The following is a 27,922-nucleotide window of genomic DNA, read 5'->3' on the forward strand; positions in this document are numbered from 1 at the left end:
CTGCTCAAATTTGTCTTATCGGGATCTGTCAGCAGATTTTCAATACAAATTGCATATTGTAAATTATTAGATATCAATCAAATCCCCACCAAACATGATCAATGTTAATGTGACGCCTCCATTTCCCCAGTCTCCCAATTCTGCCTTGGGGTTAACCTTTGACTCCATCTTGTCCTTCAAAGCTCACATTCAAGACTTTATTACCTCCTGCTGCCTCTAACTCAAAAAAACATTTCTAGAATCCACTCTTTTCTCAACTGAACCAACAAAGTACATGCCCTTATCTCTTACCTAGACTACTGCAACATCTTTCTCTGTGGCCTTCTACTTGCACCCCTTTAATCAATTGTCAACTCTGCTGCCCAAATAATCTCCTTCTCCCCTCTGCCAGTCCTTTCAATGGCTTCACTTTACCCATAGAATTCATTTTAAAATGCTAAAGACAACAGACAAGGCTGTCCATAACCTGCTGTCTCCATACATCTTTGACCAAATCTTACACCTCCGCAAACTTTCCAGGGGTTTCAGGACCTCAATATTTGCTCTTCTATTAATCCCTCACACAATTCTCTCCAACACTTCTACCACGCTTCCCGATTCTATGTTATGTGATAACCAACTAATCAGGCTCATTCCCATTCTTAAATAAAAAAAATTAATGTACTTAGTGCAAAGAGTGCATTATGTAGGTTTATAATAAACATTACTATTTATCTTATAACCATATCTGCATTGGACCTGGTCAATTCGGAACATATACACAATCCAAAACACAAAAAGAGAACAACCGAACAAAAATAGACCAAAAATAAACGGATACATAAAAAACCTTTATTCAATCATGGTTTGGCCAAAGGTGGCACTACATAGAGAGGCACTCACATGAATCTGGTACATTTAAATAAAGACAAGAGAATATCATATCCATATATGTATATCAGTGTAATAACTGGTCAAAAAGTGCATATACAGTCAAGCATAATGGTATATCCTGTATGTCTCACTGTTGAAAACGATACCTAGACATTTTAGAAATTTTCATGATTGTGATGCTACAAAGCTACAAGTACGAGGGATTGATATGATATTGCCAACCGAACGTGGTGGCAACATCAGTAACCGGTTGGCAAGACTTGAGGCCAAGTGGATTTGGACTCTCGATACTATATGTCCTCGCGGTCTCAATGAAAACCTTAGTTTCGCTCCATTCCTATGATGACTTTGCCAGTTTTATGTTGGGCTAGTTTTTTATTATAAATTTTATTAGTTGTTTTTAATTCCTTTTTATTTGCAGCTTGGAATTGGAGAAGGTAGCGATATATGGCCTCTAGTATTAGACTTGATGTGATGATGCTATATCTATACAGGCTCGCTTTCTGAGCATAGATGACATCATAAACAAGATAATATCAACAATACCATTGGATCTGTACTGCCATCTGGACAAATCTAAATCATAGACACGTATCTCAATTTGAATGTGGAAACATCAAAATGGACACCTGATGGAACGTGAATTACTTACGAACATTATATGTGATATATTTTGTTGGTTCGTTACCCGGGTTGCACCCCAGTGGAGAAAATTATGGGACATGAATGTGTGCGATATATATCAGTTACTTACCAATACTTTATTGATGGAAAGGTGTAATGAAATAACTGAGATAAAATTTGACGGAGGTATGTGTGTACATTTTTGTCCCACACTCTACAAAGGATGTCTGGGTGATAGCTCTTTTTATATGATTTATATGATCCATGAATACTTTGTTTGGGATATAACGTTTTCCACTGTGTGTCCTCCATATAATTATGGATGTTTAAATATATAAATATATGATCATGTGCATGTCCAAAGTGTTGGCTGAGAGAGTAGATAGCTTCTTATTCACCAATGGTTTATTTTGTATAGATATAGATATATACGTACCATTTATCCTTCTAGATTATATGTCTTCCCACTAATAAGATGGCTGCACGTGTACTTCCGCCTTCTAAATTGCTCTGACTAGCACGCATGCGCTGCCCTGGATCCGGAGGTCGCGGTGCAGGTGTCTATACGATGCGCACGTCACCGGGTCATGTGACCTGATGCGATGCGCACGTGACGCCGAAACCGGATGTACCTCCGTTGAGTCCTTAGCAGCGTGTGTGTCATCTGAGTCACACTTTTCACCTCCCTCTTCCTATTGGCTGCGATAAGTTTTAAACTCCCTTCCTGAACATAGCCCCACCCCCTGACGAAGGTGCGATACCGAAACGCGCGTCGGGGTAGGCGCCATCGTGCTCTGGTATAGTATATACATATACATGTGCTTGCTATAGACAATCCCTGTTATCTATGTATGAGCTTTATTGGACAAGTTAGTAGTTGGAATTTTACCCATGGTATTTTGTTATTTCTATTTGAGTGGCCAGCGAATAGGAGTGGATCACTATATATGACCACAAGGTCAAATACATTATGATGCATTACTGTGTTGCCCCTATTAGTGCTGGTAAAGTTTTGTTCCATTATCTATGACATTGTGGACCTATTAAAGGTTTTTACATTTATACTATTTAAAGCTATATAGATATACTTTTCTATTTATAATATACACTTTGCACTTTAGATATACAGGATATACCATTATGCTTGACTGTATATGCACTTTTTGACCAGTTATTACACTGATATACATATATGGATATGATATTCTCTTGTCTTTATTTAAATGTACCAGATTCATGTGAGTGCCTCTCTATGTAGTGCCACCTTTGGCCAAACCATGATTGAATAAAGGTTTTTTATGTATCCGTTTATTTTTGGTCTATTTTTGTTCGGTTGTTCTCTTTTTGTGTTTTCATTCCCATTCTTGAAACCTCTGAATGCAACATGAAAACCCACCTCTTAAAAAAAAATGCAAAAACCTACCAGCCACCTCACTGCCATCTTATCAGCTTCTACCCACCCCCTTCTCTGTGTTCAGGTTTACTTTTTGTATCTTTTGAAGCATTGTTAACTGATTAAACCGGTTTCTGCATGGATAGTATTTTGGAGTTCAGAGCACTATATAATTAATATATTGCTATGTAAGACTATTTTTCTAGCAAGGGAAATTATAGTAATGAAATGGATAGATAGACTGGCTTAATTTATTTATTTTACTCACTTATATAGCACAAATAATTCCTCTGCACTTGACTGACATCCTCACTGTCCACATTGGGGCTCACAAATTAAATTCCATATCAGAATGTCTTTTGGAGTGTGGGAGGAAACTGGAGTACCCAGAAGAAACACACAAACATGGGGAAAACTTACAAATCCCTTGCAGTTGTTGTCCTTGGTTAGACTTGAACCCGATCGTTAATGGCATAGTATGGCTAATATAATTAACACCAATAATAGAATCATTTTCAAGAACATAAAACAACCTATAAAACTATAGCTAGAATGTATGGCGTTATTTTCACCTTATTATTTATACACAAAATGGCTACCAGCTCCTCCTGAACTCCCCACTATCATAATATGTAAAGACTTAAAGATTATCCCAAATACGAGCATATATTGCAAACATTTATTATTGATAGGTACCAAGTTTGGAGATTCACATATATATATTTAAATATAACTCTTTGAAAAAGCTTGAGCGTGCTATGCGCATTGTGGATAGAGTGCTGGTGTGATATTAGCACTTTCCTATGTTCCAGTCTGGTCAGTAAAATTCTTCTTTATGCACTTTAGAGCCAATGTACTTTTCATTTCATTTTTCATGCTCATTTTTCTGCATCATGTTTCCATCCTCAGACCAATTTCAGTATTGCTGCCTTATTCGCTTCCTGAAAACACAATTGCCTTATTTCCTGTGTGATTATTTTGATGTGCTGTAAGATTTGCTTTGTTCGTAAACCATTTCCCACATTGTGAACATCTAAATGGCTTCTCCCCTGTGTGAGTTCTCTCATGTATAGCAAGACTTGATTTCTGGTTAAAACGTACCCCACATTCTGAACATGAAAATGGCTTCTCTCCAGTGTGAGTTCTTTGATGTACAGTAAGAGTGGATTTCCTGTTAAAACATTTCCCACACTCAGAACATGAATATGGCTTCTCCCCTGTGTGAATTATCTCATGTTTAACAAGACTCGATTTGTGGTTAAAACGTATCCCACATTGTGAACATGAAAATGGCTTCACCCCCGTGTGAGTTCGCTGATGTACATTAAGATTTGTTTTGTATTTAAAACATTTCTCACATTCTGAACAAGAATATGGTCTCTCACCTCTGTGACTTCTCTGATGAGCAGTAAGATCTGATTCATGGTTAAAACATTTCCCACATTTTGAACATAAATATGGCTTCTTTCCTCTGCAGGTATTTTGATGATCAACAAGAGTTGATCTTTGAATGTAATATTGGCCACACTCTGAACATGAAAATTGATTTCTTTCTGTATGAGATGTTAATTCAACATCCCTAACGAGATGTTTTCTTTGCTGTGATGAATGAGAAGAAAGGACCTTTGAAAAAGGAACAAATGTTACATTGTTGCTGCACAGAGCGGTTTGTAGAGCTTGATGAATGGTATGCTCTTTATTTGTATCTTGTATAATCCCATGATCATCCATTTTAAAATCTGAAGAAAGGACCTTTGGAAAAGGAACAAATGTTACATTGTTGCTGCACAGAGCTGTCTGTAGAGCTTGGTGAATGGCATGCTCTTTATATGTATCTTGTATGATCCCATGATCATCTATTTCAAAATCTGAAGAAAGGACCTTTGGAAAAGAAACAAATGTTACATTTTCGCTGCACAGAGCTGTTTGTGGAGATTGGTGGATAGCATGCTCTTTATATATATCTTGTGTGATCCCATGGTCATTTATTTTAAAATCTGATGATTTCTCATGTCCCTCTGAGTTTCCAACACAGTCACCTGCCCAAAAAAAAGTTTTTTGTTTAAATATTACTATATAGTTATATTGATTTATCACATCTTTCTATAAATATTAGCATACAAATTGAAAAGCATGTACATAAATTAAATTTGCTCATTAAAGTTGTCATACACTTTAGAAGTGGAAAACTTTCCTTACAAGCAAGGAATTATAGCTGTCATAAATAATATGGGTGCAACGGAGGATCTTAGAGAGTTTGTAGTTGTGCTTGCCCTTGATTTTCAGCACAATCCGATAGCTGAAGTTACATTTAGGCTATGTGCCCACGATGCAGAAATGCTCCGGATTTTTCCCTGAGCGTTTCTGCATCTCCCTGGCAGAAAAAACGCATGCGGATTGTACATGCGTTTTTCCTGCCAGGAACAAGCGTAATTGAAGCATTTTGCACATGCGATTTTGCATGCGGGTTGTCAAGCGCTTTCCAAGCAATTTTAGCATCACTTGGAAAGTGCTTGACAACTTGGTCACACTATATAAATCCATGCAACAGGCATGGATTTATATATTGTGACCGTAAAAGAATGGTAAAAAATAAATATTATACTCACCTTCTGATGGCCCCCGGTGTCTCGCTGTTGTGTAAAACGACCTGCCATGACGTCATTTAGTCATGTGACCCGTCACATGACTAAATGACGTCATGGCAGGTCCTTTTAGACCATCGTGAGCTGCCAGTAAGCCAGGACGGATCGCTGAGGAGACCGGGGGTCATCAGAAGGTAAGTATAATGTATTTTTTTATTTTAATTCTTTTTTTTTTTTTTTTACAGGTACTATGCTACCTGGGTCTGGAGGAGAGTCTCCTCTTCTCCAAACCCGGGTACCATAAGCACATTGAATCGCTTAATATCCGCATGTGCACATGTAGTGATGCGGATTTTATGCGATTCAATGCAAGTCAATGGCGGCGATTACGCAAAAAAATTGGTAGTGCTGCGGATTTTTCCGCAATGATAATCCGCAGCAGAAACTTCCGCAGCATGTACACAACACATGCGGATTATCATTGGGGAACATGGCAGACCTTCTACCAAGCGTTTTTTAAGCGTTTCTGCAGCGGAATTGCCACTGCGGAAACGCTTAAAAAGCGCATAGTGGGCACACAGCCAAAAAGTGTATTTCATAAATAGAACATGTCCTGTGCCTGTAAAGGCGCTTTAATATTGAGTAAATCATTATCATTATTATGTATTATTATAGCGCCATTTATTCCATGGCGATTTACATGTGAAAAAAGGGGTATACATACAAAAACAATTATAATGATCTTTAACAAAACGTGACGGCGACTGGTACAGGAGGAGCGAGGACCCTGCCCGCGAGGGCTCACAGTCTACAAGGGATGGATGAGGATATAGTAGGTGGGGGTAGAACTAGTCGTGCAGCGGTATAGTGCAGCAATGGTTACTATAGGTTGTAGGCTTGTCGGAAGAGTCTTCAGGTTCCTTTTGAAGGTTTCCACGATAGGCGAGTCTGATATGTTGGGGTAGAGAATTCGAGAGTAGGGGGGACGCACGGGAGAAATCTTGTATACAGTTGTGGGAAGAGGAGATAAGAGGGGAGTAGAGCAGGAGATCTTGTGAGGATCGAAGGTTGCGTGCAGGTATGTATCGGGAGACTAGGTCACAGATATAAGGAGGAGACAGTTTGTGGATGGCTTTGTATGCCGTGGTTAGGGTTTTGTCACACAAGCTGTGGGAAAGACTTAGTGCAACACAGAGGGGAGAGGGAAAGGGAGCCCAGACACTAGGGAAAGGGGGGAGTGGAGACCTCCTAGTCTTGTCTAGTGTCACTCTGTCTCAAATACCGTCCCTATATTGGCTGTGCACCAATCGCTGCACACGTGCCTCACCCTGACTTTCCCTGGCGTATGGCTAAGGCTAGGGAAGGCAGGAGATGAGCACTAGTTAATCTCCACTAAACTCTATAGACAACAAGGGTAGACAAACGGGGGAATTGCATAGCTTTAGACGACTCCAAATGCGCACACAGCCTGAAGCTCCAGAGAGGACGAAGTACTGCTCTTGCTAAAGCCTCACAAGTAGTGATGAATATAGCCGGCGCCTTCCTCTCAGACACACCAGGTATATATACACCCAGGCCAGGGAGCTAATTAGCCAGAGGGAGGTAGCCGCTAGGTCCTAGAGACAGCCTCTCATCTAAGAAGATGTCTGTAATGCTAAACGTAGAGATCTCCTGCAACCAACTGCAGGGCGACTGTATGTCACCCCTGATACACCTGTGACAGGTTTTGAACTGGAGTCCCTGGGCAATGGGGAGCCAGTGAAGGGATTGACATAGAGGAGAATCAGGGGAATAGCGGGGGACAGGTGAATTAGTCAGGCAGCAGAGTTTAGGATAGATTGGAGGAGTGCGAGAGTGTTAAAGGGAGGCACAGAGCAGGAGGTTGCAGTAGTCGAGGCAGGAGATGAAGGCGTGCACTAGTGTTTTTGCAGATTCGGGATTGAGGAATTTGCGGATCCGGGAGATATTTTTGAGTTGGAGTCGGCAGGAAGTGGAAAGGCAGTGAGCTTGCGGGACTAGGGAGAGTGAACAGCCATTGACATTGATAGATAGGTCAGATGGGGGAGGATGAATGAGATAGTGGAAAGATGATAAATTCTGTTTTATCCATGCTAAGTTTTAGAAATCTAGCAGAGAAGGATGAGATGGCGGACAGACATTGTGGGATTTTGGTTAGTAGGGAGGAGATATCGGGTCCAGAGAGGTAGATCTGTGTGTCATCAGCATAGAGGTGAAATCATTAGTTTGTTTGCAGAAATCTATTTTGCTGTTTTAGAGAAATCCATAATTGAAATTGTATGCTAATGAATTGCAAGTACAGCGGAGTTGAACATTGCACTTGCAACTCTCCTGCCCTCTTTCCCTATTCCCCGCCTGTTGCCTGGCTCCTGTCTCTCTGACTGACAGAACACTCTTGTTTCAGATCTCAGAGATCTGTAAGTCTGAGACAAGAGGCAAATATTTTTTTTCTCCTCTTCTTACAAGAGGCATAACGCTTCTATTTTTCTGTTTGCATAGCCATGTGATGGCTTGTTTTTCTTCAATTCCATTATAGCAATTTTGGGGTTTGTGAAATGGTGAAAAAAAATCCATACTCTATTTTGGGTTTCATACGAATAGGACTATTGTAAAGCTGTATATTGCTGTGTATCTTCACACAGACAAAATTGTTAGTACCCACATGTTAAAGCAAGAAAAACCCACAATATGGCTGAAATAATTTGAAACAGAAAAGGGTTATTTTCATTTTTAATTTACTGAATATCAACTAATAAGCATCAGACATTGCTTGTGAATAGTGTTCAAGAGAAAAAAAAAAAAAAACTTGAAAAATTTGACCATAGGGACATGTTTAACTAAGGTATGTCTACAAACTTGGAATCAGTTTTGTGTGTGCGTGTGTCTATTGTAAGATAGCAGGAGGTAGGGTTCTGGATGCCAGGTATGTGTCACCGAGGCGGCTGGCCTTGGTAAAGCAAGTCCCATGAAGTCTGTACCAGTAACACTAGGATACTGAGAGGGTTTTTACTTGACTGGATTTTGGGTCCGGGATTTAGGAGCAACCAAAAGAGTCTGGGTGGGAAAGGTCACACATACTTTAGTCTGGGTCTTACAGTTATATGAAAAAGTTTGGGCACCCCTATTAATCTTAAGCTTAATGTTTTATAAAAATTGGTGTTTTAGCAACAGCTATTTCAGTTTGATATATGTAATAACTGTTGGACACAGTAATGTTTCTGCCTTGAAATGAGGTTTATTGTACTAACAGAAAATGTGCAATCTGCATTCAAACAAAATTTGACAGGTGCATAAGTATGGGCACCTCACCAGAAAAGTGACATTAATATTTAGTAGATCCTCCTTTTGCAAAAATAACAGCATCTAGTCTCTTCCTGTAGCTTGTAATGAGTTCCTGGATCCTGGATGAAGGTATTTTTGACCATTCCTCTTTACAAAACAATTCCAGTTCATTTAAGTTTGATGGTCGCCGAGCATGGACAGCCCTCTTCAAATGATCCCACAGATGTTCAATGACATTCACGTCTGGGGACTGGGATGGCCATTCCAGAACATTGCAATTGTTCCTCTGCATGAATGCCTGAGTAGATTTGGAGCGGTGTTTGGATCATTGTCTTGCTGAAAGATCCATCCCCTGCGTAACTTCAACTTTTTCACTGATTCTTGAACATTATTGTCAAGAATTTGCTGATACTGAGTGGAATCCATGCGTCCCTCAACTTTAATAAGATTCCCGGTGCCGGCATTGGCCACACAGCCCCAAAGCATGATGGAACCTCCACCAAATTTTACTGTGGGTAGCAAGTGTTTTTCTTGGAATGCTGTGTTTTTCTGCCGCCATGCATAACGCCTTTTTGCATGACCAAACAACTCAATCTTGGTTTCATCAGTCCACAGGACCTTCTTCCAAAAAGAAATTGGCTTCTCCAAATGTGCTTTTGCATACCTCAGCCGACTCTGTTTATGGCGTGCTTGCAGAAACGGCTTCTTTCGCATCACTCTCCCATACAGCTTCTCCTTGTGCAAAGTGCGTTGTATAGTTGACCGATGCACAGTGACACCATCTGCAGCAAGTTGATGCTGCAGCTCTCTGGAGGTGGTCTGAGGATTGTCCTTGACTGATCTCACCATTCTTCTTCTCTGCCTTTCTGATGTTTTTCTTGGCCTGCCACATCTGGACTTAACAAGAACTGTCCCTGTGTTCTTCCATTTCCTATGTTCCTCACAGTGGAAACTGACAGGTTAAATCTCTGAGACAGCTTTTTGTATCCTTCCCCTGAACAACTATGTTGAATAATCTTTGTTTTCAGATCATTTGACAGTTGTTTTGAGGAGCCCATGATGCCACTCTTCAAAGGAGATTCAAACAGGAGAACAACTTGCAAGTGGCCACTTTAAGTAGCTATTCTCATGATTGCATACACCTGGCTGTGAAGTTCAAAGCTCAATGAAGTTACAAAACCAAAAAAAGTGCTTTAGTAAGTCAGTAAAAAGTAGGTAGGGGTATTTAAAACAAGAAAATGATAAGGGTGCCCATACTTATGCACCTGTCAAATTTTGTTGGAATGCAGATTGCACATTTTCTGTTAGTACAATAAACCTCATTTCAAGGCAGAAACATTACTGTGTCTAACAGTTATTACATATATCAAACTGAAATAGCTGTTGCAAAAACACCAATTTTTATAAAACATTTAGCTTAAGATTAATAGGGGTGCCCAAACTTTTTCATATAACTGTACAAAGCTAATAACAGGCAGCTGGGTTACCTTAGCAGAGTGTGCTGTGTTGGAGCTGCAGAAAGACCATTAATGGTGGATAGTCTATGCTAGAGACAAAGTACCTCTAAAACCAAGTGGGTGAGACCATTTTGATTTACTTTGCATTACACAGGAAAAGGACAGTGTCGTTATTCATTTGGGCCAAAGAAAGGACTGTTCCTGTTATTCATTTGTGCTGAAGAAAGGCTGTTTTAATCTGGAAGCTGTAAAGTTTATGAAAGACAATAAACTTAATTCTGTTTTGATATAGGAAGCCTGTGTGTATCTAGGCAGCTACCAAAGAGCTGAAATCCCTACAGCGTGTGTGTGTGTCTGTGTGTGATTATATATACAGTACAGACCGAAAGTTTGGACACACCTTCTCATTTAAAGATTTTTCTGTATTTTCATGACTATGAAAATTGTACATTCACACTGAAGGCATCAAAACTATGAATTAACACATGTGGAATTAAATACTTAACAAAAAAGTGTGAAACAACTGAAAATATGTCTTATATTCTAGGTTCTTCAAAGTAGCCACCTTTTGCTTTGATGACTGCTTTGCACACTCTTGGCATTCTCTTGATGATCTTCAAGAGGTAGTCACCGGAAATGGTTTTCACTTCACAGGTGTGCCCTGTCAGGTTTAATAAGTGGGATTTCTTGCCTTATAAATGGGGTTGGGACCATCAGTTGTGTTGTGCAGAAGTCTGGTGGAAGCACAGCTTATAGTCCTACTGAATAGACTGTTAGAATTTGTATTATGGCAAGAAAAAAGCAGCTAAGTAAAGAAAAACGAGTGGCCATCATTACTTTAAGAAATGAAGGTCAGTCAGTGCGAAAAATTGGGACAACTTTGAAAGTATCCCCAAGTGCAATTGCAAAAACAATCAAGCGCTACAAAGAAACTGGCTCACATGAGGACCGCCCTAGGAAAGGAAGACCAAGAGTCACCTCTGCTTCTGAGGATACGTTTATCTGAGTCACCAGCCTCAGAAATCGCAGGTTAACAGCAGCTCAGATTAGAGACCAGGTCAATGCCACACAGAGTTCGAGCAGCAGACACATCTCTACAACAACTGTTAAGAGGAGACTTTGTGCAGCAGGCCTTCATGGTAAAATAGCTGCTAGTAAACCACTGCTAAGGACAGGCAACAAGCAGAAGAGACTTGTTTGGGCTAAAGAACACAAGGAATGGACATTAGACCAGTGGAAATCTGTGCTTTGGTCTGATGTGTCCAAATTTGAGATCTTTGGTTCCAACCACCGTGTCTTTGTGCGACGCAGAAAAGGTGAACGGATGGACTCTACATGCCTGGTTCCCACCGTGAAGCATGGAGGAGGAGGTGTGATGGTGTGGGGGTGCTTTGCTGGTGACACTGTTGGGGATTTATTCAAAATTGAAGGCATACTGAACCAGCATGGCTACCACAGCATCTTGCAGCGGCATGCTATTCCATCCTGGTTGCGTTTAGTTGAACCATCATTTATTTTTCAACAGGACAATGACCCCAAACACACCTCCAGGCTGTGTAAGGGCTATTTGACATAGAAGGAGAGTGATGGGGTGCTACGCCAGATGACCTGGCCTCCACGGTCACCAGACCTGAACCCAATCGAGATGGTTTGGGGTGAGCTGGACCGCAGAGTGAAGGCAAAAGGGCCAACAAGTGCTAAGCATCTCTGGGAACTCCTTCAAGATTGTTGGAAGACCATTTCCAGTTACTACCTCTTGAAGCTCATCAAGAGAATGCCAAGAGTGTGCAAAGCAGTCATCAAAGCAAAAGGTGGCTACTTTGAAGAACCTAGAATATAAGAGATTTTCAGTTGTTTCACACTTTATTGTTAAGTATATAATTCCACATGTGTTAATTCATAGTTTTGATGCCTTCAGTGTGAATGTACAATTTTCATAGTCATGAAAATACAGAAAAATCTTTAAATGAGAAGGTGTGTCCAAACTTTTGGTCTGTACTGTATATATATTATAAAATAATATAAACACACATACACACATCTTGTAGTTGAAAACAATAAAGAACATTAGAAAACTAAATACATTTTTGGTTTTATAGTGGAAAATATTTACGATAGGGAGACCACATAGGTACTAACAATATGTAGTAATCGGAGGTTATTATAACAATATGGGGACTACATGGGGGACAAAATTTATGGTGGCAAGAATTGGGGGACATTATTACTATGTGGGGGCCACATGGGGGATTACTACTATATGGGGGCCAATAGGAGGACATTATTAATGTATGGGGCTGCAAAGTGAAATATTACTACTGTATCAGGGCCACAAAGAAAGATGTTACGCCTATAGGTGGACAATACTACTATATGGGTGCAACAGTGAGGAGAGGTCTACTGTACTTGGGCACAATTTCAGACATAAGGATTAATACTGTATGGGGGAACATCACCACTGTATTGTATTATATTTTGGGGGATACTGTTGGTTCAGAATTGGGGAGAATGCGCTAGAAGTGATTAGCCATAGACGTCTGTATGTTACATTTTGCAGCCATTTTCCTGACTGAAAGAAGTCATAGTGGTATGCGCCGGAAGAAAAAGAAAAGATAAAATTACTCGAACTGGAGACATCATTGTTGAGTATCAGGAGTTACCTGTACTGTATATACTGATACCTATACTATATTATATGGGGGTAGTATTAGTGTTAGTACTGTGATATTTATCAGTATGGTATTATTCGGTCACAATATAGTGGTAATATGTGTTCTGATCATGGTATGGTGATGGTGGTATTTATCCCTTGTTTGTGGTATTATTGGTGCATTGGTCTTGGCAGAGTTGGTTTCTGTCTTTAACAAGATGGTGGTTATATTCAAATACTATGTGATGATAATATATGGTCACGGTGTGGCAGCATTGTTCCTAGTATTATAGGTATTTGGATCTTGTTATAATTTGTTGTGTTCACTAATAGCATGAGGCTATTAGTTATTTGGTAACTTTAAAAGTTTATTATTTAGATTTTAAAAATATATATTTTTAATGCCATGTTTTTCTGACATTTTTAAATTGTACTTGTATTATTATTTTTTTTTAGGGGGCTAGCACATAATTAATGCTACTGGGGCCCACGCAAATGTGCACCATGTCCATGGGGCCAAATTACTCTAGTTACGTTATAGCTAGGATACTAACTTCTTACAGTATATAGAAAGAATTGCAATCTCCTATGAAATCATATTTTTGCTTTGAGTTACATTGGTGTAACACCAAGATGGTGGCGATTGGGGCCTTCAATAAGGAGGTGTAAGGCGCAGGAAGGGATTTCAATGAAGAGACAAATAATGGTAAAGAGAACACTAAGCTGTAACTAAAGATTAACTGAGCTCTCTAAAGGGTTTCTTTTGGATATGTTATAATCATCATCAGTGTGTTGCTAAAAGCATATGTGACAATCTTAAGTCAGTGATAAACAATGGCATGTAATGTTAATAATTGTGTGTTACTGGGGCATTTCCTAATATTTGTGGTGTGACTACTTTACATTACATTTATTATTAGTAGAATCTGTGACGTCTCTGCATTTAGTGGTTACTACTCACCAGGGCTGTTATCTGTAGGAATCTCCTCTTTACACCGCTCATCACCACTCACATATGTCTCTGTAGTATTAATATGGGTCAGATCTTTACCCTGAAACAAATATTGTAAAAGTCACATCTATGATCAGCTCTAATCCTGCCATCTCCACTGTGCTCATTACACAAGTATAAAACATATAATACTGGTGGATAAAACAAGACTGAACACAAGACCTTCACAGCCGTCTATACATCATAGGGGAAATCTCATGACACCTTCTCTCCATCTACCTGATGATCCTGAGGAACATTGGGATCTTCCTGTTTACAGTCCTGTGGGAGAAGAGGACGGGGACATCTCTCTGGTATTATTCTCTCACTCGATAAAACTGGAGGAAACACATATAGGGACCGAGGAGTGAATTCATTCTTTACATACAGAGAATTATAGGTCATGTGTATTTAGTCCTATTACCTGGTGATATGAGAGGCTGGGGAACCTCCATCATAACGTCCTTGTACTGATCCTTGTGTCCTTCTAAATACTCCCACTCCTCCATGGAGAAATAGACGGTGACATCCTGACACCTTATAACAACCTGATACATACAATGATACAGTCATCCCCGATCCCTTCATAGTGTTACTGTATCACATCCCAGCAGTGTTACCTCTCCAGTCAGCAGCTCAATCATCTTGTAGGTGAGTTCTAGGATCTTCTGGTCATTGATGTCCTCATGTATCAGGGGGTGAGGTGGAGGCCCTGTGATTGGGCTCAGGAGTCTTCCCCATCCATCAGACACAGGGTCCTGACAGCGCTCACTAGAGGTCTTCTTCACTACAGTGTAATCCTGGTTATGGAGAGACACATTAATAAATCTCACTACAGACATTTCCAGAGTCCTCACCTCTCCAGTTCTGTCCATCTGTTATTCCCATACATAAGAATGATGTAATGTGACGTCATCAGAATCTCTCACCTCTCCAGTAAGCCCGAAGAGGATCTCTAGGGTGAGGTGTAATATCCTCTCCGCCATCTTGACCCTGTCCCTAGCCATCCTTGATGAGTCAATCTGGAAAATTCTCTTATATAGAAGATTTACACTGAGAGTATCTGATATTGTAGGGACCTGAATGGGAAGAAGATTATCCAATGTAACATCATAAAGAATCCCATGCAAAATACAAAGCGATGTCAGATGTTTACGTGAACTTTGCACCCACCAATCAGAGAGGTAATGGCAATATGCAGAGCAAGTAATTACCGTAGACCAGCACTTCTCAAACTGTGAGGTTCGACTCATCGTCTGTTGATAATAAGCATAGACTCCAGAGAAGGAATTTCAGCAATACCTGTGATCATGTTGGTACACGGGAGGGCAGAATGGTGAAATCCAATAATTTTGTGTCTCAGATTAACCTTACTAACCCTGTAGTTAGGCTCAGAAGTTAATTTGTGCCACCAAAAGTACAATTCCTTGTTAAAACTTTCATTTCTCTAATTGAAAGAGGTATGGCTAATTTTAAATGTGACAAGGCTAACCACATTGTCCTTCTAATCTTAGTGAACAAGAGACAGATATTAAAATTCCATATTGAGGAGAAAGACCTTATAATTAAACCAGCTGACAAGGGTGGGACCACAGGCATTAAGGGTGAACATTAGTGTTGAGCGAGCACTAAAATGCTCGGGTGCTCGAAGCTCGGGCCGAGCTCACCATGATACTCGGGTGCTCAACCCGAGCAACGAGCCCAATGTTAGTCTATAGGAGACCCGAGCATTTTTGCGGCGGCACCCCCAGCAGTCTGTAGAAAGCCTAAAAAGCGCCCAAAACGATAGTGACAGTGCTCAAATGACATGGGGACAGCATGGGGATCGCCCTAGGAAGCATTTCTGACCCCCAGGTCACTGCTGTCAACAACATGGTCAGAGGTATTAAGCCACTTTTACGGGCTCACAATAAAACATTCAAAAACGAAACTGAAACTGTTTTCCTGTGAAATATGTTAAGGAACTTCCTTTCCAGGGTAAAGACTTGTGTATAAGGTAAAATAAATAACCAAAAACAAAAATACTCCTCCACACCTTGGGCTATGTTCACAAGTAGCATTTTTTATGCGTTTTTACACTTTTGTATTGCTTTCAACCGTGACAAATGCGTTCACCGGGAAATGTCATTTTAACATTTTACAACCTTATCTGGCCATGTGCTGTGTGACACATGCATACAGTGCTGAGAAGACATGGAAACAGCATGGGGAAGACCCCTGGAAGCATCTCTGACACCCAGGTCACTGCCTAAAAGTGTGCCCATCATTTTGCAGGCTTTAGAGACCCTACACTACCTATTTCGCAGTATAAATCTCTCCCTAGCTCAGCAGCACTCTCCCTACACTGTCTGATCTGGAGCGACTGTGTCCAAGATGGCGGCGCCTGGTTTTAAATACTCGAGGCGAGGCTGTGCGGCCAGCCAATCACTGTAATGCCCACAACCAACATGGCTGCGGCATTACAGTGACTGGCTGGCAATCCCTGCATGTTCATTGGCTCTGTAAAGAACGCCAAACATGCAGGGTGGAGACCCGAGCTCCCGCCCGAGTAACCCGAAAATGCTCGGTGCTCGCCAAACATCCCGAGTAGTGAGATGCTCGGGCGAGTACCGAGCAGTGTCGAGCATGCTCGCTCAACACTAGTGAACATGAATACAAAGAGAAGATTTAGAACAACTAAGTAATGCTGCGGTGTATCAGATAGTACCAGGTAATCCCATTATTGCTGTATAGACCAAAATGAAGAGAATTATTGACTATTATATTCACCTGCAGGTTATAGACAGAAAGGTTAATTTTTCACAGAAGAAGAAATTTCAACATTCTCTCACCTCTTTCCATTCACCTTCAAAAAATTCTTATGCCTCTAGGGAACAGAACCACCTCCTTTCTCATTGATGCATGCAAATTCCTAAATTTTATTAGGGACCTAAGCCAAATACCTGAGGACATGCTATTGCTTACATGGGATATCAGTGGCCTCTATACCTCAATCATACATGATCGGGTTTAGCGGCAATTGAAACGTAAAATGAGTTTGATTATAGTCTGAGAATTCTGAGCTGATCTTTTAACTTTGGTCCTCAAAAAATTTTTTTTTATGTTTCTTTTTGAAAATACAAGGTATTGCTATGGGATCCAATTTGGCCCCCACATTTGCAAATTGCAACGTAGCCCATTTTGAGGCGTATTTTACACACACACACAGACACATTCCATCTGTCGACATGGTCACATCAACAACATTTTTTGAAATTTGGAGGGGGGGGCTTAGATACCCTTGTGATCTTTCACTAGCATCTAAATGGCATTTGGCTGCAGTTCAGTTTGTTATGCATTATAGTGAAAAGCAGATTCATTTTTTAGTTACAAGCATCATTAAATAAGAGGGAGGTTTTCTATCCATTGATCCATTGTTAAGGAAACTAATAGAAGGAACAACTTACTGCATTTCTTCAGCTGCCATCCTTTAACACAGTGTTCTCCAACCTTTCATACCTTGAAAGCCACACTCAGCCGTGAAAGAGGGTTGCGAGCCAAATCCAGAGAACCACCTCCTCCCACAGTAGTGACATTCAGGGCCCCCATTGATATAATGATAGCCAAAGCGTCCTCGCAGAAATCACACCATGGCAGAATACTTACTGTATTTTTCAGACTATAAGACACACTTTTTTGCCCTCAATTTTGGGAGGAAAATGGGTGTACTTCTTATAGTCTGAATATAGCTTAACAGGGGGGCCCGGCTGCGGTGGAGAGGGGCCATAGGAGGCAGGGTCACTGCTGCAGGAATCCGCTGGCCGCATGAGTGGAGCGATGCTGCGGACCCTGGGTTGGGAGGAGGGGGGTGTCCCAGCGGTGCAAGGCAGGAGCCATTTATCTCTCAGCGGTGGGCTACAGGAAATTGGCACCGGCGCATGTGCAGTTTTAGAACTCAGCTCAAAGAAGAGCCGAGATCTCAATCTGCACCTGCGCCACCTTTGGTGCCATTTTCTTGTAGCCCACCACCAGAAGATCAATGTGCGCAGCAGGGACTCCGCTCCTGCCTCGCACTGCCTACATTTTCCTGGAGCCCACCGCCGGGAGATCAATGGCTCTTGCCTCACACCACTGGGACACCCCCTCCTCCCAGCCCAGGGCCCACAGCATCGCCCAACTCCTGCTGCCGACGGCTTTCTGCAGCGGCGACTCTACTCATGCCTCCTGTGACCCCACTCCACTACCGCTGCCACCCTCCCCGTAAGCTAAATTATGGACTATACGACGGGCTCCCATTATTTTTACTATTTTTCTCTCTTTTTGGTTGCGTCTTATAGTCAGAAAAATATGGTACATCCAGGAATTCCTACCTTATCCTCATTCGATATTCTTAAATCAAGCACTCCCGCCACGCTAACACATCCAGATTCAAGCACACCCTCTATCTGGCAGTATCATCCTATGTCCAGTTTAGACTTACTAAATTTCTCTCTCCAACCGCAAAGTCAGTATATGCATATCCAGATCTGGATTTTCAAATAAAGCGCCATCAAAAAAGAATTGAAGAAAAAAAATTAAGAAAAGAAAATCGGCTAGATAAGGAAGGATAGTGAATTATTAATTCAAGTATATTAGAAAATAGTTTTGATTATTGCACTAATAGATGGAGATTTAAGATGAAAATTAATTTGTACTTTGGACCACCACTTTAATAGAAGTGCTTCTTTAAGGAAACTCATAAATTCAAAATGAGATGCTATCCAGAGTCGATATTCCCAACAAATTAGAGACCACAGATTAAGAGACAACAAAATAAAAGATAATAGATTAACATATCTTCACACCTATCATCACTTCACCTACAGAAAACATAACTAGATCCAGAGATTTACAACCATAATCCTTAGAGGTTATTCCATGGCTGAGAGTTATTCCCATGTTTTCACTATCCCCCAAATTGGAAAAAAATTAGTTTGGGCTGACTAAGGCTAAGCTCACACATCATGGTTTTTTCAGCGTTTTTTATGCAAATTTTCAGCTGTGTTTTGTAGTACGAGCAAAGTCTATGAAATTCCAGAATTCTTGGTTCACACATCATGGTTTTTCTTTTCTTCAGGATTTTGTGCCTTGCATGTTTTTTTGGAAAATAGAGCAAGTCACTTCTTTCAGGGTTTTTTCACCCAGGAAATAATGGGTGGTGAAAAAACGCTGAATAAATACACCAAAAACGCAGGTAACTTTTTTCCAACGTTTTTGATGTCAAAATAGAATGGGTTGTTTTTTTTCACTGAACTTTATGTACATGCTTAAAAAGTGACAGAAGGACAGTGAAATAAACGCTGAAAAATCGCACCAAAAAAAATCACCAAAACTGCAAAAAAAATCCTGAACAAACCTCCCTTGAGAGATCAGGTTTTGATGCAGAAAATGGACGCCAAAAAAACATGATGTGTGAACATAGCCTAGGTGTCTAAAACACTCTAAAAATCTGCAGACTTTCCTTAAAACCCCCAAGAGAGATACATTCCTATGTCTCAATTACCTACAGTGCAATAACCAGGGCTGTGGAGTTGGAGTGGATATAGAATGGACCGACTCAGACTCCTAAAATATATAATAAATTGGGTACAGTAGTACAATGCAGGATGTGCTGTAAATGTTTTCATAAGAATTTGGGAAAGTTATGAAATGTCCTATAAATGTCTGTTCTGTTCCTGATCTAAGGATCTAGGCTTTTAGCTGAGATGAATCTGTACTACACTTTATGTACATGCTCAGTAGTGAGGCCGTGCTGTGGAGTCGGAGTCGTGGAGTCAGAATCCGGAGTCAGGGAAATTGAGGAATCGGAGGTTTGGCTTACTGATTCCACAGCTCTGACAATAAAGTCCAAAACGGTGATAAAACGTATCACCGTGAAGCAGGTGAGGACATTAACATCAAGGGCTATTTCAGATGTGAAAAATCTTTTGTGGTTTATGCCATCAAACGAACTAGCTAGCCCTGGTGACCCAGATGTCATCACCATGGCACCGATTGAGTCCCCGCGATAACGTTGCAGGGGCTATGATCGAAGGGCAAAGGAAGTCCCCTTCCTCTGCCTTCTAAATGGTGCGTTTGATATCGATCGTAGCATTTAAGGGGTTAAACTGCCGGAGCGGTGGAGGCACAGCTCCTGGCAGAGAGTGCGAGTGTCCAGTGTCGGCTGTCATATCAGCTGAACACCCAGCAGCGATCGCTGGCGCAAAACCCATTCACGCAAAATCACCTGGACGTATCCATACGTCCAAGGTCGGGAAGGGGTCACATACAAGTGAAATCCCATCTGAATGTGAGCGTATCTGGTGAATTAAATCTTTGCCAGATTCCTTCCTCCTCAGTAATAATCTGGCAGATTCCCTCCTCCTCAGTAATAATCTGGCAGATTCCCTACTCCTCAGTAATAATCTACATCAGTCACCAGAATTACATCTACATTAGAGGAAACACAAAATGTGGGGAGGTTTACACTGCAGTATATAGATGGCAAGTTACCCATGAACTCCGGCCGCCTCCATTAGGAGAAACAACAACGGTTATAATGTAGGAGAAACGAGGAATTCCTCCATTGTGGAACAATGAGACATTAAGAGGTAAAACATTAACTGATTAGTGTTCTCATTACCAGGAGTAATGGAAAAATACAACTCAGGTTATGTGCACAATATGCAGTTTTAATGCATTTCCGCGGCTGTTTTTCCGCCACGGAAACGCATTAAAACCGCTTGTTAATATGTCTGCCATGTATAGCAATAGTAATCCAGATGTGCTGTGCACATGATGCAGAAGTTTCCGCTCCGCATTACCAATGCGGTAAAAACCGCAGCATTACCATTTATTGCGCGATTTTGCGCCCATTGACTTGCATTGAATCGCAGCAAATCCGCATGTATAATATCTATACCCGGGGAATTGCTGGGTTTCAATGAAAATCAATAGGCGCAAAATCGCGCCGGAAAAGCGGTGCGGGTGGTAACCGGGTCGGGAGAGGAGGCTACTACTCCTCTCATCCGACCGCAGCTCTGGCTGATAACAGCGAGAGCTGCGTGGATGGGAGGAGCAGCAGGCTGCTCTTCCCAGCCCTCGTGCCCATGGTAGTAAAAACTAGAAAAAAAAAAAAAGTAAAAATAAAAAAAATAACCTCTATACTCACAGGTCCGGCTGCCCACGGTGTCCTCCTGGCACCCAGCGATGCTGTCTCCCCGGCGGCCAGTAGTATACTATGGGGAGCAGGCTCGCGCCCCGCAGTGTACCGAGCTGCCAAGACCTGCGGTGATGTCACTGAACAGTGCCGGCAGCAATCAGCTGATCCGTCACGTGACCATCCGCTGATCGGTCACGTGACCATCCACTGATCGGTGACGCCAGCGATCAGCTGATCGGTTAGGTGACTGATTAACTGATGCTCACCCTGGGAACATTCGCAAGTCAATTTGTTTTCTGAGGTCTCCCTGTAATCTAGCCAGTAAAGTCTAAACAGCTGTGGGCTGATATTAATAGCCAAGGAACATTGTTGGCTAATGGCCCCTTCCCCAGCTACTAATATCAGCCCCCAGCGGTCGGCTTTCCCTCTGCTGGTTATAAAAATGACGCGGGAGCCCACGCCATTTTTTAAAAAATATTTAGGCTCTGTGCCCATAATTCAGACGTAGCAGCACTTTGGATGCAAATTTTTTCTGCGCCCAAAACGTTGCATTCTATTTAATGCAGTTAAATCCACATGTGTTCACTGAACCATGCAGATTTACTGCATTCAATACTTTCTAGTGGTCAAATTTCTGTTGCGGAGACTAGCAACTCCGCAAGAGAGTTTGAAATGCTGCGGTCCTGAAAGATGCACCGCATGTCACTGTCCACAGGTGATCCGCAGCCTCAGATGCACGCATAGTGGACATGGGACTTCTAGAGATCCCATCCACTATACTGTAACATCTGGACGCTGCGGGTTTGACGCTGTATAAACACGCAGCATAAAACCTGATTGTGGCCACGTACCTAAACTCACCCGCAGCATATCAATTTCTGTAGCGAACAGGCTAGTCTCCACTGCAGGTTTTTAACCGATTGAAGTGTCATTATATGCAGTGGATTCACATGTACCAACAACAAAAGTGCGGTATTAGAACACCATGTTTTGCATGCAACAAAAATACGGTGTGTCCAAAGCGCTGCTGAGTGCTGATCGAGGGGACGTAGTGGCTAACAAACCAGCTGTGAGATGGTAATTCTGGCCATGGAAAATGTTTGCCTAATGGCACCTTCCCAAGCTAAAAATAACAGCTCACAGCAGCCGCATAAATTACATGAATAGAAATGCTAATGAAGACTGGGTGAATGGGACTAGCTGACACCCAGCTCTTTTGTTTGGTGATGACAAGGTGTCAATCAGACCTGTTCATGACCAAACTTAATGAAAGTAAAGTAAAGAGTTTAAATAAACACACAGACACAGAGTAAACACTTTATTTGTAATACAACAGACACATTATTTAATCATTTAAAGGAACCAATATACTCACCCAGATCTATAGTAATCCAAGGGTTTAAGCAATGTCCCACCAAATAACTTTATTTAGCTCCAAAAAGCATTCATTGATGTACAAAAACACTTCAAAAGACGCATATAAAAATCACGTAAAAAAAACATGTAAAATCCGCATGCGTTTTTTCTGCCAGCGGGAGTCAAAAACGCTCAGGAAATTTCTGCTTCAAATCCGCATAGCCTCATAGAAAATAACATCACTTTACAACTGAAAGGAGGAAAATTAAAGTTTTTAAATTTTTGCAGATTTCTATGGATATAAAAAAGATATTTCCATTCCCTCTAAATCTCCTCCCCAGAGAGAAAGAGTCATCTGTCCCCAAACCAGAGTGACCTCCCCTGCATACATGAGCACGTCCAGCGTTATATTACTGTACATATACACATGTCAGAACTGGGGGAAGCGGGCACTATCTCCGGGAATGGAGGGGTTAATGTCCCCTGTATACATGATCACATCCAGAGTTACAATACTGTACATATACACATGGTAGAACTGGGGGAAGGGGGCACTATCTCCGGGAATGGAGGGGTTAATGTCCCCTGTATACATGAGCACATCCAGCGTTATATTACTGTACATATACACATGACAGAACTGGGGGAAGGGGGCACTATCTCCGGGAATGGAGGGGTTAATGCCCCCATGAGCATATCCAGCGTTATATTACTGTACATATAGTACAGACCAAAAGTTTGGACACACCTTCTCATTTAAAAATTTTTCTGTATTTTCATGACTATGAAAATTGTACATTCACACTGAAGGCATCAAAACTATGAATTAACACATGTGGAATTATATAGTTAACAAAAAAGAGTGAAACAACTGAAAATATGTCTTATATTCTAGGTTCTTCAAAGTAGCCACCTTTTGCTTTGATGACTGCTTTGCACACTCTTGGCATTCTCTTGATGAGCTTCAAGAGGTAGTCACCGGAAATGGTATTCACTTCACAGGTGTGCCCTGTCAGGTTTAATAAGTGGGATTTCTTGCCTTATAAATGGGGTTGGGACCATCAGTTGTGTTGTGCAGAAGTCTGGTGGATACACAGCTGATAGTCCTACTGAATAGACTGTTAGCTGCTTTTTTCTTGCCATAATACAAATTCTAAGTAAAGAAAAACGAGTGGCCATCATTACTTTAAGAAATGAAGGCCAGTCAGTGCGAAAAATTGGGAAAACTTTGAAAGTGTCCCCAAGTGCAGTTGCAAAAACCATCAAGAGCTACAAAGAAACTGGCCCACATGAGGACTGCCCCAGGAAAGGAAGACCAAGAGTCACCTCTGCTTCCGAGGATAAGTTTATCCAAGTCACCAGCCACAGAAATCGCAGAGTAAAACAGCAGCTCAGATTACAGACCAGGTCAATGCCACACAGAGTTCTAGGTGCAGACACATCTCTTCAACAACTGTTAAGAGGAGATTTTGAGCAGCAGGCCTTCATGGTAAAATAGCTGCTAGGAAACCACTGCTAAAGACAGGCAACAAGCAGAAGAGACTTGTTTGGGCTAAAGAACACAAGGAATGGACATTAGACCAGTGGAAATCTGTGCTTTGGTCTGATGAGTCCAGATTTGAGATCTTTGGTTCCAACCACCGTGTCTTTGTGCGACGCAGAAAAGGTGAACGGATGGACTATACATGCCTGGTTCCCACCGTGAAGCATGGAGGAGGAGGTGTGATGGTGTGGGGGTGCTTTGCTGGTGACACTGTTGGAGATTTATTCAAAATTGAAGGCATACTGAACCAGCATGGCTACCACAGCATCTTGCAGCGGCATGCTATTCCATCCGGTTTCCGTTTAGTTGGACCATCATTTATTTTTCAACAGGACAATGACCCAAAACACACCTCCAGGCTTTGTAAGGGCTATTTGACCAAGAAGGAGAGTGACAGGGTGCTACGCCAGATGACCTGGCCTCCACAGTCACCAGACCTGAACCCAATCGAGATGGTTTGGGGTGAGCTGGACCACAGAGTGAAGGCAAAAGTGCCAACAAGTGCTAAGCATCTCTGGGAACTCCTTCAAGATTGTTGGGAGACCATTTCCGGTGACTACCTCTTGAAGCTCATCAAGAGAATGCCAAGAGTGTGCAAAGCAGTCATCAAAGCAAAAGGTGGCTACTTTGAAGAACCTAGAATATAAGACATATTTTCAGTTGTTTCACACTTTTTTGTTAAGTATATAATTCCACATGTGTTAATTCATAGTTTTGATGCCTTTAGTGTGAATGTACAATTTTCATAGTCATGAAAATACAGAAAAATCTTTAAATGAGAAGGTGTGTCCAAACTTTTGGTCTGTACTGTATACACATGGCAGAACAGGGGGAAGGGGGGCACTATCTCCTGGAATGGAGGGGTTAATGTCCCCTGTATACATGAGTACATCCAGCGTTATATTACTGTACATATACACATGGCAGAAAGGGGGGGCACTATCTCCAGGAATGGAGGGGTTAATGTTCCCTGTATACATGAGCACATCCAGCGTTATACTACTGTACATATACACATGGCAGAACTGGGGGAAGGGGGGCACTATCTCCGGGAATGGAGGGGTTAATGCCCCCTGTATACATGAGCACATCCAGTGTTATATTACTGTACATATACACATGACAGAACTGTGGGAAGGGGGCACTATCTCCGGGAATGGAGGGGTTAGTGCCCCCTGTATACATGAGCACATCCAGTGTAATATTACTGTACATATACACATGGCAGAACTGGGGGAAGGGGGCACTATCTCCGGGAATGGAGGGGTTAATGCCCCCTGTATACATGAGCACATCCAGCGTTATACTACTGTACATATACACATGGCAGAACTGGGGGAAGGGGGGCACTATCTCCGGGAATGGAGGGGTTAATGCCCCCTGTATACATGAGCACATCCAGCGTTATATTACTGTACATATACACATGGCAGAACTGGGGGAAGGGGGGCACTATCTCCGGGAATGGAGGGGTTAATGCCCCTGTATACATGAGCACATCCAGCGTTATATTACTGTACATATACACATGGCAGAACTGGGGGAAGGGGGGCACTATCTCCGGGAATGGAGGGGTTAATGTCCCCTGTATACATGAGCACATCCAGCGTTATATTACTGTACATATACACATGGCAGAACTGGGGGAAGGGGGCACTATCTCCGGGAATGGAGGGGTTAATGCCCTTTGTATACATGAGCACATTCAGCGTTATATTACTGTACATATACACATGGCAGAACTGGGGGAAGGGGGCACTATCTCCGGGAATGGAGGGGTTAATGCCCCCTGTATACATGAGCACATCCAGCGTTATATTACTGTACATATACACATGGCAGAACTGGAGGGAGGGGGCACTATCTCCGGGAATGGAGGGGTTAATGCCCCCTGTATACATGAGCACATCCAGCGTTATATTACTGTACATATACACATGGCAGAACTGGGGGAGGGGGGCACTATCTCCGGGAATGGAGGGGTTAATGTCCCCTGTATACATGAGCACATCCAGTGTTATATTACTGTACATATACACATGGCAGAACTGGGGGAGGGGGGCACTATCTCCGGGAATGGAGGGGTTAATGTCCCCTGTATACATGAGCACATCCAGTGTTATATTACTGTACATATACACATGGCAGAACTAGGGGAGGGGGGCACTATCTCCGGGAATGGAGGGGTTAATGCCCCCTGTATACATGAGCACATCCAGTGTTATATTACTGTACATATACACATGGCAGAACTGGGGGAAGGGGGGCACTATCTCTGGGAATGGAAGGGTTAATGCCCCCTGTATACATGAGCACATCCAGCGTTATATTACTGTACATATACACATGGCAGAACTGGGGGAAGGGGGCACTATCTCCGGGAATGGAGGGGTTAATGTCCCCTGTATACATGAGCACATCCAGTGTTATATTACTGTACATATACACATGGCAGAACTGGGGGAAGGGGGCACTATCTCCGGGAATGGAGGGGTTAATGCCCCCTGTATACATGAGCACATCCAGCGTTATATTACTGTACATATACACATGGCAGAACTGGGGGGAGGGGGCACTATCTCCGGGAATGGAGGGGTTAATGTCCCCTGTATACATGAGCACATCCAGCGTTATATTACTGTACATATACACATGGCAGAACTGGGGGAAGGGGCACTATCTCCGGGAATGGAGGGGTTAATGCCCCCTGTATACATGAGCACATCCAGCGTTATATTACTGTACATATACACATGGCAGAACTGGGGGGAGGGGGCACTATCTCCGGGAATGGAGGGGTTAATGTCCCCTGTATACATGAGCACATCCAGCGTTATATTACTGTACATATACACATGGCAGAACTGGGGAGAGGGGGGCACTATCTCCAGGAATGGAGGGGTTAATGTCCCCTGTATACATGAGCACATCCAGCGTTATATTACTGTACATATACACATGGCAGAACTGGGGGAAGGGGGCACTATCTCCGGGAATGGAGGGGTTAATGCCCCCTGTATACATGAGCACATCCAGCGTTATATTACTGTACAGATACACATGGCAGAACTGGGGGAAGGGGCACTATCTCCGGGAATGGAGGGGTTAATGCCCCCTGTATACATGAGCACATCCAGCGTTATATTCCTGTACATATACACATGGCAGAACTGGGGGGAGGGGGCACTATCTCCGGGAATGGAGGGGTTAATGTCCCCTGTATACATGAGCACATCCAGCGTTATATTACTGTACATATACACATGGCAGAACTGGGGGAAGGGGCACTATCTCCGGGAATGGAGGGGTTAATGCCCCCTGTATACATGAGCACATCCAGCGTTATATTACTGTACATATACACATGGCAGAACTGGGGGGAGGGGGCACTATCTCCGGGAATGGAGGGGTTAATGCCCCCTGTATACATGAGCACATCCAGCGTTATATTACTGTACATATACACATGGCAGAACTGGGGGGAGGGGGCACTATCTCCGGGAATGGAGGGGTTAATGTCCCCTGTATACATGAGCACATCCAGCGTTATATTACTGTACATATACACATGGCAGAACTGGGGAGAGGGGGGCACTATCTCCAGGAATGGAGGGGTTAATGTCCCCTGTATACATGAGCACATCCAGCGTTATATTACTGTACATATACACATGGCAGAACTGGGGGGAGGGGGCACTATCTCCGGGAATGGAGGGGTTACTGCCCCCTGCGCCCAGTAATGGGGGTCTCCACATACCTCCACCTGCAGAGCCGCCACCACATATATGGCTGTTCTGTGCGCACAGGACCTGTGATGAGGTCACAGGAGGGGAGGAGTCAGGGGTCACATGATCAGGGGCCTCAGTGGATGCAGGACTCTGCTGTGCTGGTTGTCATGGTGCTGAATGAGGTGAAGGTTGTGTGGGGTCAGGAGGGGTTTACAGTGTGGATGTAGCAGAGCCGCGTGTGTACGAGGTGTACGGAGCGGAGC

The 27,922-nt window shown here is 42.4% G+C and overlaps 1 protein-coding gene across 1 annotated transcript; it reads right to left on the reverse strand.

The window, feature by feature from the left end:
- Positions 1 to 2,830: 2,830 nt before the first annotated feature.
- On the reverse strand, positions 2,831 to 27,763 carry LOC141271920 (uncharacterized). Its single transcript, XM_073682162.1, has 7 exons — positions 27,689 to 27,763; positions 14,803 to 14,952; positions 14,494 to 14,673; positions 14,298 to 14,421; positions 14,114 to 14,211; positions 13,844 to 13,934; positions 2,831 to 4,929 (listed from the first exon to the last, which is right to left on the reverse strand). The coding sequence occupies exons 2-7, from the start codon at positions 14,878 to 14,880 to the stop codon at positions 3,821 to 3,823; spliced, it is 1,680 nt and encodes a 559-aa protein (XP_073538263.1). The 5' UTR covers positions 14,881 to 14,952; positions 27,689 to 27,763; the 3' UTR covers positions 2,831 to 3,820.
- Positions 27,764 to 27,922: the final 159 nt, after the last annotated feature.

The sequence above is a fragment of the Phyllobates terribilis genome, unplaced genomic scaffold (assembly GCF_046119375.1).
Source record: "Phyllobates terribilis strain yellow unplaced genomic scaffold, ASM4611937v1 Scaffold_5__5_contigs__length_657084704, whole genome shotgun sequence".
In the NCBI taxonomy this organism is placed as follows: Eukaryota; Metazoa; Chordata; class Amphibia; order Anura; family Dendrobatidae; genus Phyllobates; species Phyllobates terribilis.

Coding starts and splice junctions, on each gene's coding strand:
- LOC141271920 (XM_073682162.1), bottom strand. CDS start 14,880: ATGGCTAGGGACAGGGTCAAGATGGCGGAGAGGATATTACACCTCACC. Junction 14,674..14,802: donor TCTTCGGGCTTACTGGAGAG/GTGAGAGATTCT, acceptor CTCCATAACCAG/GATTACACTGTAGTGAAGAA. Junction 14,422..14,493: donor TTGAGCTGCTGACTGGAGAG/GTAACACTGCTG, acceptor TGTATGTATCAG/GTTGTTATAAGGTGTCAGGA.